Genomic DNA, 19,334 nt, shown 5'->3' on the forward strand with positions numbered 1-19,334 from the left:
TGGGGAGGGCATGGCTTGGTATGGAGCATTGATGGGAGGGGAGGGAGGAGGTGGAGCTTAGAGGATCTTTCTAGCTTCCCAACATTACCAACTATAGCTTTAAGGTTGGGTTTGCAGATGTCAAGTTCCTCTTTTCTTGTGTTTTCTGAATCTCCCTTCCAGATTTGTTATGCTTTTAGTGTTTTGTCTGGGCTTAACACCTCAGATCATCAAGGGATTTCCATTTGAAACTCCTAAGATCTAAGTTAATATAAAAATCAATTTCCAACTAATTTTATTCACTATGGGGGGAAAAAGCAATCCAGACCAACTTGCCCCTTTCTGAGGCATTGCACTAGCCCCCCAGCAATCCTGCAAGGATTAGCATGTATTGACAATGGATGGATGAATGGATAGATGTTAGCCTGTTTGAATTACAGTCAGTATCAGAATTGATTATGCTCTGGATTATAGGCAGATTGGAGACACAGACCAATTTTAAATTTCTGGGTAGAGTGTCGGTCTGTAAGATGGACAAGCTTTCGCCTCCCAAACAACACTTCTGCTGACTTCCCCCTGCTCACTGAACACATCTCCACATAAATCCGATCTTATGGGACTTTGCTAAAAAACCTTCAGTCTCTGACGGCATCGTGTGATGCATGTTTAACTGAGTTTGGTGTTTTCAAACGAACGCGATCACTCTTTTGCTAATTTTGTCTGTGCTATGAGCTTCCTTGTGCTTACTTTTCCTCTTTCTACTTTTACATATTCTCTCACATGGAAATCAACATCACTATTGTGAGCTACAAACCTAAACACAACGAATAGAAACAAAGTAGTAAAAAAAAGTGAGCCCTTTAAGTTAAATTTAATTTCATTTTAATTTATTTAACAAGGACGGTACAACTAAGACGTTGTTACCGTTGGCCACCTGATGCAGTGTACATAGAGCTTCTAACAGAATGCTAATTTACATCCCTGTACCTGGTCAGGCTTTTTATCCAGGAAGACATATTTAGAATTTAAAATTGCCTGTGCAAATTTAAAATTACAAATTGATGACCAATATAAAAGTACTGTAAAATTACAGATCACATTGCAAGGATGAAATACATAAAGAAACGACACATGTCCAAATCAGATTATTAATGTTCACAGTGCTAATGGTCCAGTTTTACTGAAAAAAGCCTCATGTCTGACAGCAACTTCACATCCTGTGGTAAAGCGTTCCACAACGGTGATCCTTTGACTGAAAATGTTAATAGACCAGAAGTCGTTCTGAACCTTTTTGACTCAACAGTTTCCACTTACTCCAGCTCTTGTTCTCACACCTTCATTATTATAATTTTGTATCAATCGGCTAATTAATTCTGGGTCAAGACCAGTCATACAATTAAATATTGTGTTAACAAAAGAGAAATAAAGAAAATTGTCAAAATTTAACAAGTGATGCTTTTGGAGAATTTGGCAGTGATGCCACTTGACTGGTTTCTGATCAATTACTTTTAAAGTTTGCTTGTACAATTAATGGCTTTATGACAGATTCTGAAGCCTGGCCCTTGGTAAAAGAGGAGTATGATAATATCATCGCGTGCATATACATTTGAACAGCTTTGGTCTTATCAAGCGTAAATAGTTTATGTTAGTCTTCATAGTCTTTCCGAATATAGGTATCAAACCTTAGCTTCGAGTTCAAAATGGACAGAATGCCACTGTGAATGTTGTCAATGTGTTGTAAAAGCTGTTGATCGATGTAGATTGCTGAAAGCTCAATCTGAAGATGGGTCTTCATCTCTCACCTCCAGCAGCCAGGGTCTGAGCCGGTGATCCAGCAGCACGTCGAAGCCGAGGATCTCGAAACAGGCGCTGCCGCTGGTGTGGTTGGGAAAACACGTGTGGTAGTTGTGCTTCAGGATGGGGTGAGCGGATATCAGCGTCTTAACGATGATGTCCTCGATGTCGTTCCACAATTTCTCCGTGTTGCAGTCGATGAGCTCCAGGTGCATGTTGAGGGTGGACAGCTTCCTGGTTGACGGAAATCAAAACAACACTTTGTAAATGCGCCGACTTTCTCGGCACATCATGCTATGGGTCCCTCTTTACCGTTTGCTGCCAAAGTCCTCATCCTTGTCAAAGTTCTCGCTGTTCTTGTTGATAGAGTAGTTGGTGAGATGCATGCACACATCGCCCTAAAGTCGGAGAGAAAAAGTTCAGCTTTATCCAGTTTATTCATGACAACCGAGTCTGCAAAATCAAGGCTATATGTGGGTTTATCATTTGGTTCTTGTTGTTTTTTTTGTTGCTCAACACACTTTTAACCAAAAATGTAATCTTCATACGCTACCTAATAAGTAAATAGAGACCACGGGTGTTTATTTCATATTGACTGTTACCACAGCTGTTCTCTAAAGGTCTCAGAAGTTTGTTGGAGAAATTAGTGAACCCAGAATCCAGAAGACCAAGAGGCCCATAGTGACTCTGGAGGAGCTGCAGTGATCCACAGCTCTGGTAGAAGAATCTGTTAACAGGATAACTAATAGCTGTGCACTACATAGTGGCAAAATTAAAGCCATTGTTGTTTGAAAGCTATAAGAAGTTTGTCACAAGCTAGCAAACACATGGAAGACGGTACTCTGGTCAGATTAAATCAGAATTAAACTTTTGGGCCTACTTGCAACAAGCCTAAGCTAATGCCTTATAAAGACTCCCAGAAGTCTGCACATACTGCATCTACCGGTTGATATTTCTGCGCTTCTACACTTTTCCTTGTGAACCTTTTTGATTTTTAATTTCACCATAAACTTGACTTCAACCGATTTGGAAGTATTTTGTTGCCCTTCGGCGTATGAGGAGCACTGGCGCATGACTTTCACATTTCTTACCACGTTCCCCTGCGTAGGGTCGTTGTACTTGGTGGTGCAAAAGCGAGCCAGCCCCTCCTTAAACATGAATATCCGGAAGGGGTCACACGACGTCACCAGCACATAAACCCTCAGGTCAAACTTGAATCCGTCGATTATGAAAGGCTGGAGGAGTAACAAAGGACAGGTTCAAACATCAAACTGTGTGGCGGGGCGGTTCTAGGGTTCCCGTCACAACCACAAACGTCAAGCTTTTACTAATGAAACCTGAAAAAGTAGGACGTGCATGTGTAGTCAGCTCCCTTTACTATGATACCCTTGAATAAAATCCAGTGGATCAATCATCTTTATTAACAAGTAGAGTTTACTTGTGTGTAATTTAAACCCTCAAGTGTTTTTTTTAGAGAACTTTAGCGATCAAACAGCATCACAGAGCTCAAGGAACAGAGCAAACAGGTCAGGGAGAAAGCTGAGGAGAAGTTTATAGTTAGGTGGTAAACCTATAGGATATATATTATCAGGAGAACTATTAGTTGTGCCTGCCTCAAATCTGGCTTGAGGAAGAAGGCAAGAAAAAAAGCCATTGTTGGAAGAACCCCATAAGAAGTCATTTTAAAGGGTTGACACAACCCAAGAGACACAGCAGACACGAGTAAGGTGCTCTGGTCAAATGAACATTTGACCAGAGCACCTAAGGAAAATGCCATCTCTGGCAGAAAATTATTAAACCATCTTCAAGCCAGAGGTATGGTAGAGACGGCAACATTTTGTGGGAAGATTTTCTTCAACTGGACCAGGGAAGCTAAACGGGGGGAATTCAACAAGAACTCCTGTCAGAGGCTGCAAAAGACTTAAGACTCGGGTGTAGGTTCACATTCCAGCAGGACAACAACTCTAAACATAAAGCCAGAGTTACAAGGGAAGGGTTTCAGTAAAAGCACATTCATGCGTTGGAATGGCCTAGTCAAAGTCCAGACTTAAATCCACTTCAAAATATGTGGCAAAACAGGAAAATTGATGTTCACAGATGCTCCTCGTCCAGTCTGAATGAGCTTGGACCGTTTGGCAAATAAAAATGGGCGGCGACTTCATTCTGTGGGTGTAAAAAGATGGTAAAGACCACGAGACTTGCAGCTGTAACAGCAGTAAAAAGAATAGAGTAGAAACAGAATTATCCTTTATTGTTGCACAGTGGGGAGATTCAGGTGTCCCAGCAGCAAAGTCAAGCTCAAATGGAAGCATGCAGATCCACACAAGGGGTAAACATATTAAAAGACGTATAGACTGTACAACATATGAAAAAAGAAATTAAAGAACTGTCCAACTGAGTAGGATGATCTTAGAACTGTGTGAAACACGTATGCGTATTTCTGCATAAAAACACCAACAGACTATTTACGAGAACAAACAAAATAAAACTGAGCAAAAACAGCAGGGGTGTAAATACCTATAGAGATTCCTGGGGAGGGAGGTTCTGGAAAGTAGTTACTCGGTTCTGCACTACTCTGTTGGTTTAGCCCATAGAATCCCAATAAAACACTTTGATGCTGGTGGTTGTGACGTAACAACGTGTGAAAAAGGTTCAAGAGGTATGAATGTTGTTGTTTTTGTTGTTGTTGCAGCGCCTGCGTGGAACACAAGAGCCTCACCTTAGAGATGTAAACCTGACAGATCATGTGCTCTCCAGGTTGGATGTCTTTCGTGGATTTGGTGATGAAGATGCCTTTACCTTGGCAACCCATGTCCGGCTTACAGATGTAAGTCTTGTGCTTTTTGGCTCTGGTGTAGGCTTGGAAGTCACTGTAGCTATGAAGCCAAATCAGACAATAAGCAATACATTTAGCGTGTATCATTGTGTGGTGTAACAGCGAAACAGAAGGAAAACTGACTCTGCAGGGAGGCACCATGTTCTGGGGAAGATGTTGTAGTCTTTGGGGAAAAGTTTCAGCATTCGGTTCATGTTCCTTGCCAGGAGATCTTTGCGGCAGATCTCACTCATCCCTGGGAAATGGTTTATTTTCTGCAAAGACAAGCGTGTTTGCACAGCATGAAGGGATCGTCTCCACTTATACGACACGTTTTATGTGTATGATTATGCCCACATTTAAATCATCTTCAGGAGGAGAATCGGCCGCGTTTGTCACAACCTGTTAAACAACCTGTATAAGCATATTACAGTAGATTACAAATTAAAAGCCTGACCTGAGAGAAATGCTGTGAGCTACAGATACTGTCCCCTGGAAAAAAAAAAAAAGCTGTTCTATTACAACAGAGGAGCTGTTTTTAATTCACTTCCCTGCAGCACAAATTTAATTACACGGTTAATTTGTGAAGCTGATCTCAGCCGCTGTGGTCCGACCTGATGATGGCAGTAATGAGGTAGTTAGCGCAGACAGTCGGACTTAAATACCTGGTAACGCTTCATGTCCCTGACACGGTCCAGAGACACAGAGCAATCCGTCCAAAACAGAGTCCAGTCTTCATCGTCCGTTGCCTCTCTGAGGCCGTATCTGCGGGCAGCTCGCCGCACTGAAACAAATCACACGTGGAATCACTTAAAAGATGCTCCAAATGTTTCACGCAGGCAGTCTGGTGAGAAATGTCCTCATCTGTTCCGCTGGAAAGTTGAAAAATACAAAAACTAACATGTTTTCGTACGTCTTTACAACGTTGGAATTTTTGCGTTTAATTAGAAATTGAAACGATCACGTAACCATAAAGGTTGAAATGTAGGTCAGCTACAGATAAATAAATAAATATTATTTTGGTGATTTATCTTTATGTTTATTTGACCAAACAATGTACAAACCCAAAATATGTATGATATGTAAAACTGCTTGGAACTTGAAGGTTCTTCTTAGGATCTTAGCTGTTCCTAGGATTGTGCTCTTCTGGACTGAGATGCCTGACGTTTCTCCAGGTGTTTGTTGGAGCCATTTTTCCAGAGTGGAGGTTACTGCCCTGAGTGCTCTGATGACCACGGGCACTACTGCTGTCTTCAACTTCCAGCCTCTTTCTAGTTCTCCAGTTTCTCATGTTCTTTTTTCCTGATGTTTCCATCACTCAGGATGGCCACATCAATGACGTCTGTCCTCTGCTGCTTCTCAATGTTGGTTGGCCATTACCATTTTGTCTGTTTGTATCTGGAAGTCCTACAGGATCTTAACTCCGTCAGTTTCCCCACAGGATTTGGGGTGGAATCCACCATTCATGGTGAGCAGCTTTTGTGTCTTAACATCAGTGGTCTGGATTTCCTCCTTTGGACAACTTATTACCCCAGCAGGGTAACTGATTACTGGTAAGGCTTAGCTGTTGATTGCCTGGACCTTGTTCTTGCCATTGAGCTGACTTTTTAGAACTCACCTTACTCGTTGCAGACATTTGGCTGTTGCTGCTTTCCTTGTGGCCTCTTCATGGTCGCCATTTGCTTGTGGCACTTATAGCTCTCTTCAAACTCTGCTATTCTCCCTTCTGGGAGTACAGTCCCCTCTGTGTGGATTACCTTCTCTCTCTTTGTCACCATCCGGCCACATTTCTCCAGCCTGAATGACTTTCCGATGTCCCTGCTGTAGATCCTGGTGGTATGGATCAGCGAGTCAATGTCTCGCTCACTCTTTTTTTTTTTTTGGGGCTTTTTCGCAGCTCTAGTGGCTCGCTTTTTATGAAAGTAGGCTGACAGGAAGGGGGGTGGAATAGGGGCAGAGACATGCGCCAAAGGACCGCGGGTCGGATTCGAACCCGGGTCGACCGTGTCGAGGACTAAGGCCTCCATATACGGGTCGCACTACCTGCTGCGCCACAATCAATCAATCAATCAATCAATTTTATTAGTCAACTGCAATTTGCATTACAATTGAAAATTCAGTTCCAGTACAACCGTCCATCACATACACTTAAACATTTTGGGGGAACGATTGACTGAGGCCTTGCGTTGCCAGGAACGCAGCCAGTCGGCCGCTGCTACATGAGCGCAAGCCGTTAGGTGCGTCCCTCCAAACTGCCCCAGACCCCGCTTTACGCAGGGTCCCCATGCGCTGCCTTTGATTCTGTTGAAGAAAGATTAACACTGGGGGAGTGGAAGGAGATAAAAAAAAGACAGGTGCTGCACAATTTGTGTTTCCACACAAAATGTGAAGCATCCGACAAAAAAACACAAGCGCCCCGACTCGCTCATTCTTAGCGTACAGCGTTATGTCATCCATGAACAGGAGGTCGCTGATAGTGGACCCATTTCTGAGTCGGTATCCATAGCCTGACTTGTTGATTATTTGGCTGAGGGGGTTCAGGCCGATGCAGAACAGCAGAGGGGACAGAGCATCTCCTCAGTATATTCCACATTTGATGGAGATTTCAGCAATTGGCTTGAAGTTGGCCTCAAGGGGGGGTTTTCCACAGCCTCATGGAGTTTGAAGGCTCTCAGAGTGCTGTTGACCTTGTTCAGCTGCAGGCATTCAAGGATCCATGTGTGTGGCATTGAATGATAGGGTTTCTTCACAACTGTGTCTCAAGCCATTATAACCACGGGTATTGGCAATAATGTTGAGGAACAAGGCCAGAGAGAGCCTATCACAAACTTGGAGAAGCTGCGAAACCAGTGAAGCCTGTTTATTATGGACTGAGAGGGTGCTGGCCAAACAATAAGCCCCCTACTCCAAAACTAACGCTTTCAATCTCAAATTAAATTTGTAGCTGTCCACATGGAAAGGTGTGTACACATAGGAACACTGCACGAACTGTCAGGCATGGTGATGGTGGCTTCATGCTGTGGGGCACAACCACCAAACCTTTAGCTCAGATCAGCGATTGGATGGTTGAAACTTGGACACAAGTCAATGTCGCAGTGATCCCAAACACACATCAAAACAGGTTTCTCAACAGATCAAGTAAGCTAACCTTAAGCTGCGGGAATAGCTCCAACCACAAACCAGCTGAAAATGTGTGGACCATACTTAACAGCCAGATATGTGCTAGAAAACCAGATAGTTAAGATTAAAATGAGCTGTCAGAATGACATTAGGAGCTCACAAAGTGTGAAATTCCTCTGCTGCTTTCTAAGGGGGATTTACTTCAATATCAGACATGTAAATATGTAAATATTTGACATATAACTTTGACCATGGGAGGATTAGAAAAAAATGGCAATAAATTCTAACTTGTGCAACCAGTTCCTGTCTTAGAAATGTATTGAAGATGTGCGTTGTTTTGAAAAACAAAAACAAAATTCAAACCTACCGCTTTCATATTTGCAGTTGTTGAGGTTGATAGCCAATCATCTGAAAGAGAAAAGAGAAAAAAAGAAGGACAGACGCCTGCTTTGTCGTGTCGTCGCCTTGACAGACACGCCTCAGCAGTTCCTGTCCTGCAGCGCCACAGAAACGTTAAAAAGGAACAGCTATCCAAATACCTCCTCCTGTTTTTCTTTCTCTTCTTGGTGATGGGGGGCGGCTGGATGGGGACGCGGCTATCCGTTTGGCTTTCCCCTCCTTCTTCCTCTCCCTGCTGCTCATATCTGTGTGCATCACTATTTTGATCTGGGCTGTCCACAGGTAGTCCCATCCTGTTTCAGGGCAAATGAGAATAAAATGCAGTTTGGTCTTGGAGACATAAAATTAAAAGCAAGACACGGCAGTTAGCAAAAATATCCGTACGGTTTTGTCACATGACAACTACAAATATTAATGTATTTTATCGGGACTTTAATGTGATAGCGCAAGAGGTTAGCATAAACACTTGTTTATGCTAACCTTTACGATTGGATTTAGACCTGAACGTCCAGCAGATGAATAAAGGTGAACCTTCGCTCCAGTCTGTTGCAGACTCTAACAGGTTTTCTTCGACGATTGTCCTGTATTTAGTTCCATTGTTCTTTCCGTCAACTCGGACCAGCTTCCCTGTCCCTGGGAAAGAAAACCATGCCTCAGCATGACCCTGTGTTATGTGCTTTGGGCACATTCTAATTATTATTATTTTTAATTCTAGACAGTTTTGTTTACAGATTTTAGTTAAATAGTTTTCTTTGTCTTTAGGATGTTTTGGGGTTGTGTTGGTTGCATATATTTTGTCATTAGTGTTTAATTGATTTGAGCTGCGGTGCTGTTTCCCACCGCCTATAAATAGGCTGACCTTGGGGAATACAGGAGGCTGTGTTTTGTTTTTTTTGTTGTTTTTTTTTGCCTCCCTCTTGTTCTTGCGTTTCTGCTCGCTCCACCACCAGGATGCGTCTTGCCGGTGCGCGCACGTAGCAGTGGCTGTAGGACATAACCAGCTGCCTCAGCCTGACATGTGGAAGTTTTGTTAGCCCTTGTTTTGTTTTCTTTGTATTTTTTTTCCGTTGTCATTTTGTTCTGGTGGGACCAGTTGTACTGTTTTTGCTTCTTTCTTTTGCAACGGGTTCTTTTTATACTTTTTAGTCCAGTACTGGCAGTGGCTTCGATGGCCCAATATGGGGTTGGCCCCCCCGCTGCACTGTTATGTTGTGTTTGACCAGCTCACCAGGTCCATCTTTCTGTTCATACTTGGAGGTTTTGTTTCTTTTTGGGAAGCGGGAAGAATGAGGGTCTAATTGTCTCGTTTTCTTCACAGAAAGCAGGAAGCAACTGAACGAACAAAAATCAAGAAAAAGCATGAAAATAAATGCTAAGTATGAACCCTCATGTTGACTCCGTGTCCTCAGATATGTTGTGCCCTTCTTGGACGTGACACCCTGCCACCACCATGTGTTACAGTGGGAAGGTGTGTTCTGGATCATGAGCAGTCTTACATTTCATAGTGTTTTGTGTTATCTTTGCTCTATTTGCTGTGTCCTCTACAATGTTTGTGCTAACAGGACTGTATTTAAGTCCCGGCTTTCTTCTTGCCACTAGTCCATAAAAGCCATTTTTGTGGATGGCATGACTGAAAGTTGCCCAGTTGACAGATTCTGCCACCAGAGCCATGTGTCTCTGGAGATTATCATGGACCTGTTGGCTGCTTCTCTCGCTCTCTTTGGCTTGTGACAAACTGAAGTTTGGACTCCTTCCTGGTTTCTTTCAACAATGGCTTTCTTGCCACTGCTTCATCAAAATGTCTAGATTTGTAGAGTATAAAACTACGAGGGGCTTCCCACCTTTTTCCAACCACTCCACTTGACCAACATGCTCTGCTTGGTGTTTTTTATATCACATACAATCCCAATGAAATCAATCGAGGTTTGTGGTTGTAACAAAATGTGGAATAGCTCCAGGTGAGTCGATACCTTTGCAGGGCCCCGTAACACCGCTCTATTGTCCAGCGCTCATTTACATGGTTCTTTTTTAATGCTACCTGTTGAATCCCCTGACACTGAAACTTAATCAAACAGAACGAAGAGCATGCTGTAGGAGAGCACACGGAATCATGTTTCTGTTTCCATTCATCTCATCAGATGAGTGCTTTGGCTGTCAGCATGTAGTCACACTCTGGCATTTAAACGATATTGTAGGAGCACGGGTACAAAGAGCGACTAGTAATACAATACGTAGAACAATGAGAAGAATTAGTCCAAGATCTTATAGAGTCCACCCTGGATTAATCTTTTTCCATGAATTCTTATTGGGAGTGGTGGTCTAGTGGTTTGAGCGGCGCACTTGTGTTCTGGAAGGCTGCAAGGACCTGGTTTGATCCCTGCACACTGCCACCATGGGTCCTTGAATAAGACCCTTAGCTCCATATTGCTCCCTAAGGGATGGGTGAAACGTAGAGACAAATTTCTTCTCTGTGGGACTTTAAAGGGAATTGATGAAAAATTACAGTGTTTCAGTGTTGGTGTGCATTATTTAGAGAAGCAGCCAAGAGGCCAATGGTAACTGTCGAGGTGCTGCAGAGATCCAAAGCTCAGATGGCCTTTATGGAAGCAAGGCTGGAAGAAAGAAAGACATGGTGCACTCTAAAAAGAGTATTTGGGCTGTAGTTCATGTTATGGACTTATTTACACTAACCTCACTTAATTCTTTTGCTTTAGTTATGACAACTTACTTTCACGAGTTCAATTAACTTAACAGTCACGCATTTTATCTCAAACAAACTTTTTACTTTGAGTCTAAGTAAAACAATTAAGTTTAATGCAGCTTTACGTCTGACGTCATTACTTGAAATTTTGAGTTGACTTTCTATGAAATTAAGTAAGATGAATTTAAATTTTTTATTTGGAATAAAGTAAATGAATTAAGTCAGCCTGACTTAAGTTTGTCAAGTTAACCAAAATCAATAAATGAGGTTGGATAAATTAATTGAATTACTTGTTACCAATTAAAGCAATTCAATTAAGTTGGATCAAAGATTTTCCTTTTTCAGTGTGAGTGCAGGTTGTAGCATACATCTAGCTGCTGATTTGATCTGAGGATAAAACATCCAAAGGTACCCCTCCTTCTTCGTTACTCAACCAACTTTGTGTGATTAATCACCAGTGCCAGAGGAAGCAAAACAATCCCTCAGCATGGTGCTGCCACCATGCTTACAGCCACTCCTTGACTCAACTAAAAACTTCATCTTGCAGTGGTGGCCAAATAGTTTAATCTTTGTCTTGTTAGACCATACAACTTTTCTCATGAAGGCATTTAGCTTTTACATGTGGGCAGAGGTGGGAAGTAAGAAAGTACACATACTTTGTTTCTGTACTTAAGTATCTTTTTAAGACATCTGTACAATAGTAGAACATTTATTTCTTTGACGTCTTTTTACTTTTTCACTGATCTGAACACAGTAGGAGGTTGCTCTCAGCCATGCACCTCCGCGTCCTGTCTAATGTCTTATAGGGGTGATTTGATATGAATTTCATGGGCTCCTGGTAATCATTGAGACAGAAACCTTGGGGGTGCTTCTGTTGTCAAGGAGGGACATCCCTGGTACACCGTGGGAGGTTCTGGTGCTGGGTAACCGTATTCTGATCCAGTGATCTGGATAATCCTGCCCTTCAACCGTGAGTGTTGCGCTTGGCTGAGACGCCCTACTGACCTCAGCCAGCATTGGGTTACGGCCCAAGACTCTCCCTCAGCGTGCAGCAAGAACAGGTCGCTGAATTACGCCTTTGCTTTGTTGTCCTCCTCACGACACAATCAATGTTTCCAGCAAATGTAATACACCTAGATGTTACTCTAACATTCCTTTGTTAGTTTTTTTAGTTACTGTAAATATGTTTGAGATGGTGATGAAATGTAAAAATAATGATGATAATTGAAAAAAATGGTGGATTACAATGATAAAAACAATAGTTTGAATCTTAGAAAATGAAAAAAAATATTTAATAGTAGCAAAAATAAAAGTAAATCATGTTCATGTGGTCTTTTTCTTTTAACTGTACTAAATTCTATTTGTAGAGACCATGATGAAACACACTTCACTATCTTTAGCTTTAGGAGCCGATTTAAACACACAGTAAATTAGAGCTACTGATAATAACGTGGTTCTTGCAGGGCTCCTGTTGCCAACGTCAGTGAATTGTGGTGGGATTTTATTTAACAGCGCAACATATAGTAGTGCAGAAAAAATCCAGTAGAAAGATAAGGTGCAAATCATGTTCTTATATGGCGTTTAACAAACCAAAAAGTGCTTTAATTAGAAAAAAGACTGTAAACAGATGCCTAATTTAATTTCAACATTAATCTGGTCATTTTGTGGAGGCCTCAGAGGTTAGCAAAGCTACCAAGACAAGGCCGTCAACCCAAACTGACGGTCCAGCAGGGAGAGCGTTAAGAGGCCCTGGGTTACTCTGGAGGAGCTGCAAAGAACCAAAGCTTAGGTGGGAGAATATATACAACACAGTTAATAGCTGTGCTCTTTATGGCAAGAACAAAAACCACTGTTGAAAGAAAAACAAGAACAGGTTTGTTAGAAGCCAGGTAAGAGACACGGCAAACATGTGGAAGAATATGATGAGACCAAAGTTGAATATTTTGGGAAAGGTATAGATAAAAAGAAATGCCGCGTACGGATGATAACAAACATTTTACATCACACTAAAGACGCCATTCCTGATGTGAAAAATGGCCGTGGAAGCGACATACTTTGCGGATACTTTTCTTCAGCAAGGACAGAAGAACTGGTCAGAGTTGGTGGGAGGACTGGATGAAGCTAAACGCAGGACGATCCTGGACGTAAAAGCTCTTAAAGGCTGGAAAAACATTTTAGATTGGGCAGGAGTTCACCTTGCAGCATGACAATAACCATGAACTTACAGCCAGAGCTACAATGAAAATGTTTAGATCAAGATGTGTTAATTTATTAGAATGACCCAGTCAAAGTCCAGACCTTAATCTGTGGTAAAAACCTATAGTATGGATGCTTACAACAGATCCTTTCCATTCAATCTGACAGAGAGTTAGTCTGCCAACAAAAACCGGGGAAAGATTTTTGTTTTTAGATCGTTCTCCATTGCATCTCTTCAGATGAGCTAAATACATCTTTAATTCACGCCTCAGATTTGGATTTCGAAACAAACAGTGAGAACAATCTATCGTTTTCCTTCCATCTCACATAGGTCCTCTTGTTTGTGTCGGTCAGTCTCATTGAAATACCTTGAAGTTTGTGGTTACAACATTTGGCAAATATCACTAATAGATTTTAAAAGATACGAAAACAGGAGAAATACATGGATGGCTAATATAACAGCTGTTTGTGTAATTGCAACCTCTTTTAATGCTTAACGTACTTCAGCCAGCAACAGTCGGTGTTACATGTATGTGCCGCGGTTATTTTCTGCCGTTTCTACAACCTCGAAAGCAAAAGCTGTGTTTCAGAGCCTCACAATAAGACGGAAGCATTACTGTAGCGCTGGCTTCAGCTCTACCAGCTGGTAAGTTTGTGTCTCCTTAGACATCTCCTTGTCATTTAAAGAGAACAGCGTCACTTACCCGTTGGAGCTGATTTCACATTTATGAGGAAATTGCTCTGTTTGCCTCCACTCCTCTTTCTAGCGGGGCCGTTTGGCTTCAAGGGCTCCTGAAGATGCCGGTGTGCTCCACAGCTGAGAAACCGGTGAAGAACCTCGTCTCATCTCCACACAGCCCCTGATACGAACATCCTGAAATAAAACAAAAACCCAGGCCAGATTATTTGTTTTTACCCAACGGTGGTTCAGCTCAGATTAACTTAAAAGCTGGAGCAGCGGATCTGGTGGCCAGTTAGAAAAACCCGATACGTCTTGACACGATGGAGAGAAAACAAGCAGGGGACCTTGGCGGGGGGTGGGGGTGGGGGGTGGGGGTGTAAGAAGAGAGGGATAATCCCTGATACTTGTTCACTGAAACAGGAGAGGTGCCTTTCCGCGCCTCGGGTTGTTCGCTTTAAATCTGTGCTGAAAAGCTCAGCAGTGCTGTGAGTGAGCAGCCCTGGCTGAGCTGAAATAAAGCTGGCCTCTCCATTAAAGACACTGAAAAAGTTGCAAAAGTGGACAAAGAGAGGAAAGAAGCAAACAAAAGGCGGGTCTCGTTCCATAAAGAGTGGCGATGAAGGGAAAGAGGTGTCAAGGAGGCACTGATAATTCTTTAATTAATAAGGATTAAGTAGTCATCCGCTGACATCCTAAAAAACTTCAGACGTTCGTCTATGGCATGTTCTGTTATGAGGCTTTTAAGGTCAGCAGCTAAGCTTCCATCAGGGATATTAGTTGAAATGAAAAGCCAAGACATTCTGACTGAAGGTAATTCATTTGTGCATCCGTGTGTCTGTGGGGTAACTTTAAATCAGGCCTTTTGTCTTAATTGAAAACAATAATTAGGTTAGGCTGGCGGCACGATACGTCTTACAACAAATTTTTATTTTGTAGTTAAAAAAAACAATAACCCTTAATTGTACAATTCTTGCAAAATTAACCTAAGGAATAATTTTAGTTTTTTAATTAATTCTTTTGATGCAAAATATTTTTCATTAAGGCTTCTTTTTGCAACAATAACACATTTAAGCAAGATCCCACCCACCCCTGAGAAACGGTCTAAAGAGAGAGGAAAAACACCACAACACAAAAAACAGCAATGTAATCAAACATTTGATTTCTTTCACTTTATTTAAAAAAAAAGTGAAATTCATTTATTGGATGGATTTATAACACACAGGTGACATAATGAAAGCGTTTATTTCTGTTCCTTTTTGATTTCTCAGCAGTTCATCTACAACATAAGGGCGATAAAAGAACAGATTTTTAACACAACAGTGTCAGCCTGCTAAACTGTTTGTCCATACACCGTGCAGCGTACGCACTGAGCTAGGGTCCGGCCTGCTTTTGCATGAATTACTGCATCAATGCGACGGGTCTGATGCTTTATGCAGGTGAAACGTTTAACTTCCTTGCCAATTGCACCGAAGAGAGCTAGTTAAGGATTAAGGGTCCGTTTCAGGTCAACAGCCGCGGCGAGGGCGTGAAAAACAGACATTAGCTGAAGCAGATCATGTTCCGCTAATGTCAGCTAATGATCAAAACTAGAATGGCCTCATCCCTGCCACAGGCCGTCGCTGTCAGCATCGGCTTGGACTTGAGCGAGACATTTTTGCTTGCATACAGATTTTATCGTCTCTGTAAGGGCTGCAGTTCCTCCGCATCATTTCTTATTAATGAGGGAGATGAGACCTTTGCCCAGTGGTTTTGAAGCTAAGAAACTTATCAGATAGGTTTGTGGCTGGGGTTAATAGAAAGGGAGATAGACGAGATGGGGGAAAAAGACTCTCAGAAAAAAAGGATTGGGAGGATAACACTTGGTCAACAGCTGCTATTACGGTGCAACTTTGTTCTGTGTAAAGCAATCTTTAAAGGGGATATTACCTGCAAAATACTACCAGAAGGGGGAAGGTGGTAAAAGAAACAAAAACAACAAAGACTTCCTGAACTGAGCCCTTAGGCGGAAACCGTGGTTAACATTCCCAGGTGTCTTGGGCCCACCAAAACCACATCAATGACCCATCCAGGAGGTCACAACATAACCCGGAACAACATCTGAACCAACCCGGTCAGTGTTCATGACTCAAGAATAGGAAAGAAACAACACTGGCTTTAGTTTCAAGACGAATACCGCCGTAGACCAAATAGAGGCCAAAGGCCCGTCTCCCATCGGACCAAAACAACCTGATGATCTCCAACCAGCAGGTAAACATGCAGGTGGTAGTGTGATGGACTGGGATTCAAACCAGTTGCTGTAAACGATGGAGGGCCGGGTCTCTCCCGCTCGAGCACACTCAGAATAATTTGTCCTGCTACAAAACCTAAGTTCACCTCTGAAGGGCTAAAAAGGTTTTGGAGAGGCCTAGTCAAAGTCAGGACTTAAACACAATTTAGATGGAGTGGCTTAACGTTAAATAGGTTGTTCATACTTGCAAACCCTCCAGTTTGGCTGAATTAATAATACTCTACATACAAGGAGGAGAGGGCCAGAGATCTCTTTGCACAATTATGGCAGCTGTTGAACAACCAAAGTGGGACAACTAGTTACTTTTTCCCAAAGGGCCAGGCTGGGTGGGATATCTTTTTAATAAATCCGATGCTCATTTGCTAAATTTGTATTTGCTCTAATTATTTAGATTAGTTTGGGAAGCTGAAAGATATAAGTGTGACAAAAAAAAAAAAAAAATGTAAATCTGTATGGGGTAAATCCCTTTTCACAGCGCTGCATGTTTATTCTACTTACTTCATGTCTTTTTACATTCTCCCATCTTGGTCTCATTTCTCTTCATTCTGTGATCGCTCATTTCTATTTTTGGTCAGATTGGTTGTTTTTTTTGTATTGTTTCTACTGTTATAGAATAAATACAGAAGTTTTTTGTTAAGTTTGAATCAGCTTGTTTCTCAGTCAACATTTCTGTTGTTCTTGCGTGTTTGAAGCCTCTGTGATCAATTGCTGTTGTTTTTTTTTTTTACTATTTCTTCTCTTTCAGCTCTCTGCCTCTCACACAAATCTCACACAGACTCTTCACCTTCTTTGCAGTCAGTTTGGGATATTACTGTCCTCCTGCGATCTTCTGTTTCCCTCTGGGTTATTTGGACTATTTGGAGCTGATTTGTGTCCTAAAGCCATTTAAACATTCGAATGGTTTATTGTGTTTTTTGCCTTCAAATCAAAGGTTTGTCAGTCAGCATGTATTTGTCATACAATGTGCCTGCCTTTATGCCTATATGCATTATTTATGTTTTATCCATAGCTCCTGTAGTTTTGTCACTTTGTGGCTTATTTATAGGCCCATCTTCTCAACTTCAACGTTTTAGCACTTTGCCTTTCATTCCGTCACTTTCTAAAATACAGGTTAGTTTACTTCAAGGCTTTTGCAATCAATTATCATTTTATTAAACTGATTTGTTTTGTTTTTTACTCTGTGGCAGTTCTAGAGCAATGATAGTTATTTTGTGTCTCTTTATGGCAATTTTCCCTGTACCTGTGTTGATTTAGCGTGGATTTTCAGGATACTTCTCCTCAGGGACTGTATGTTTCTCTCTCTCTTCTTTCCTGGGGATCCTTGCAAAATTATTTGCATCGCTGAAACCTTATCACATTTTTCAGGTTAGAACAATAACTTCCCATTTATTTTGAGATGTTATTCGAAGCTATGGTCGATCTATGGTCATGACCTTTGGGTCGTGACAGAAAGAACGAGATCCCGACTGAAATGAGTTTTCTCCGTAGTGTGTCTGGGCTCTTCCTTAGAGATAGGGTGAGGAGCTCAGTCATCCGGGGAGGACTCAGAGTAGAGCCGCTGCTCCTCCACGTCGAGAGGAGCCAGTTGAGGTGGCTCGGGCATCTGGTCAGGATGCCTCCTGGACGCCTCCCTGGTGAGGTGTTCCGGGCACGTCCCACCGGGAGGAGACCCAGGGGAAGACCTGGGACAAGCTGGAGGGACTATGTCTCCCGGCTGGCCTGGGAACGCCTTGGGATTCCTCCTGAGGAGCTGGCCCAAGTGGCTGGGGAGAGGGACGTCTGGGCCTCCCTACTGAAGCTGCTACCCCCGCAACCTAACCCCGGATAAGCGGAAGAGGATGGATGGATGGATGGATGTTATACGATAGAGCCGCACAAAGTAACACGTGTTTGTGATCAGGAAGGGAAATTGTTTTTGGTTATCACAATTTTCTTTTTTTACAAAGGAAAAAAAGCGAGGACTTTGGTATGTATTTGTATTCGGTCCACTTTTTCCGCACGGCTACTAGTTGTCCTTTAAATTGATTGATACTCCCACTGGAGCAGCATATCCCTGCAGCTCCTCCAGAGGAAACGTTGGCCTCTTGGTTGCTTCTATGATCGATGCTCTCCTTGACTGGCATGTGAGTTCAGATGAACAGCCTTGACTTGGTGCGTTTACAGTCCAATACTCTTTTTTTTATTTTTAGATCAGATGATGTATTAAACATGTTCAACGCTTAGGATATTGTTTTATACCATAAACCTCCTTTAACCCTCTCCACATCCTTAACTCTGACCTTTCTGCTGTGTTCGTGGTGCAGCTTTTTTCCACTGCTGTTCTTTAACACACCTGAAAGTCCTTCACAAAAATAGCTGAATTTATTCAGAGAATAAAGCTCACAAATAGGTTTTTATTTACCAATTAAGTGACTTCCAAAGGGTGATGGCTGCACCAGACTTCTGTTTGATGGTATGAGAGGGGTTGCTAACAAATGCAGGCCACACTTTGCAGTTTTATGTCTGTAAAACCATCTTCCATCTCATTTATAATGATGAACTACTTTGTTTCGGTTTGTAGCATGAAATGCCGATAAAAAGAAATCTTGACGTTGGCGCATGCATCGTGACAAAAGACGTGGGAAAGCTTCAGGGGAATCAATACATTTACAAGGCACGTCGTTCTGCATATGAACACACAAACATTCGTGTCATAAAAAGTGGACTACGCTGTTCATTAAGGAAGCTATCTGAAGCAGATCTTCAAAATAAAGGAAAAGAAAACTGTCCTTGTTTTAAAAAAACAAAGTTGTAATTTCATTCAGATTCATTTATATGGACCAAAGAACATCAAGCCTTTCAGGTGTCTTCATTACAACTACAACAACAACAACAACACAACACATCTCACAAAAAAAACCTGCAGAGGAAGAGGCTGTATGTGGTGCTGTTACCATGGTAACATAATGCCAACCTCTCCCAGCTCTCTGACAGCTGTGGGCTAACTCCTGTTAGCAACTGACTTTTAAAGGCTCACTTTCAAAGACAAATAACAAAAGAAAAAAAAACAGCTGTAAGTCAAAAATGGCACATTACCCTCCAAAAAGCGTTCTCCCTGGTTCCCGCGGTGAGCAGCTCTCCGTGCAGGCGTTCCCAGGGACGGTCTGGAAGTGCTGTGCTGCTGGCCGGACGCCGAGAGAACGGAACCGACAAATGTAAACATGAATCACCTCGACGGGGGTCACATTCAGCCAATCGGGAGGGGAAGGTGTGAGAATCTCGTCTGTGATTGGTCAGCGGTTTACACACGCGAAGAAGAAAAAAATGAGTAAGAAAACTTCAACGAGGGTGTGAAGTGTTAATATTTAAAGGATTATTGTCC

General features: G+C 42.2%; 1 protein-coding gene across 2 annotated transcripts in view; it reads right to left on the reverse strand.

The window, feature by feature from the left end:
- ttll6 (tubulin tyrosine ligase-like family, member 6) overlaps positions 1 to 19,179 on the reverse strand; it is a 26,716-nt gene extending 7,537 nt beyond the window's left edge. Inside the window, exons 1-10 of one of the 2 annotated variants that reach the window (XM_036142178.1) lie at positions 19,049 to 19,179; positions 13,709 to 13,878; positions 8,248 to 8,400; positions 8,076 to 8,113; positions 5,254 to 5,372; positions 4,733 to 4,863; positions 4,493 to 4,649; positions 2,865 to 3,008; positions 2,086 to 2,171; positions 1,782 to 2,007 (exon numbers count right to left, since the gene is read on the reverse strand). In XM_036142178.1, coding sequence (XP_035998071.1) covers positions 1,782 to 2,007; positions 2,086 to 2,171; positions 2,865 to 3,008; positions 4,493 to 4,649; positions 4,733 to 4,863; positions 5,254 to 5,372; positions 8,076 to 8,113; positions 8,248 to 8,399 — 1,053 coding nt within the window. In that variant the 5' untranslated portion in view covers position 8,400; positions 13,709 to 13,878; positions 19,049 to 19,179. Of the gene's footprint in view, positions 1 to 1,781; positions 2,008 to 2,085; positions 2,172 to 2,864; positions 3,009 to 4,492; positions 4,650 to 4,732; positions 4,864 to 5,253; positions 5,373 to 8,075; positions 8,117 to 8,247; positions 8,401 to 13,708; positions 13,879 to 19,048 lie in introns of those variants that run through there. The other variant, XM_036142179.1, reaches the window with a different exon arrangement.
- Between the last annotated feature and the right edge of the window lie 155 nt (positions 19,180 to 19,334).

The sequence above is a fragment of the Fundulus heteroclitus genome, chromosome 10 (genome assembly GCF_011125445.2).
Source record: "Fundulus heteroclitus isolate FHET01 chromosome 10, MU-UCD_Fhet_4.1, whole genome shotgun sequence".
Lineage (NCBI taxonomy): Eukaryota > Metazoa > Chordata > Actinopteri > Cyprinodontiformes > Fundulidae > Fundulus > Fundulus heteroclitus.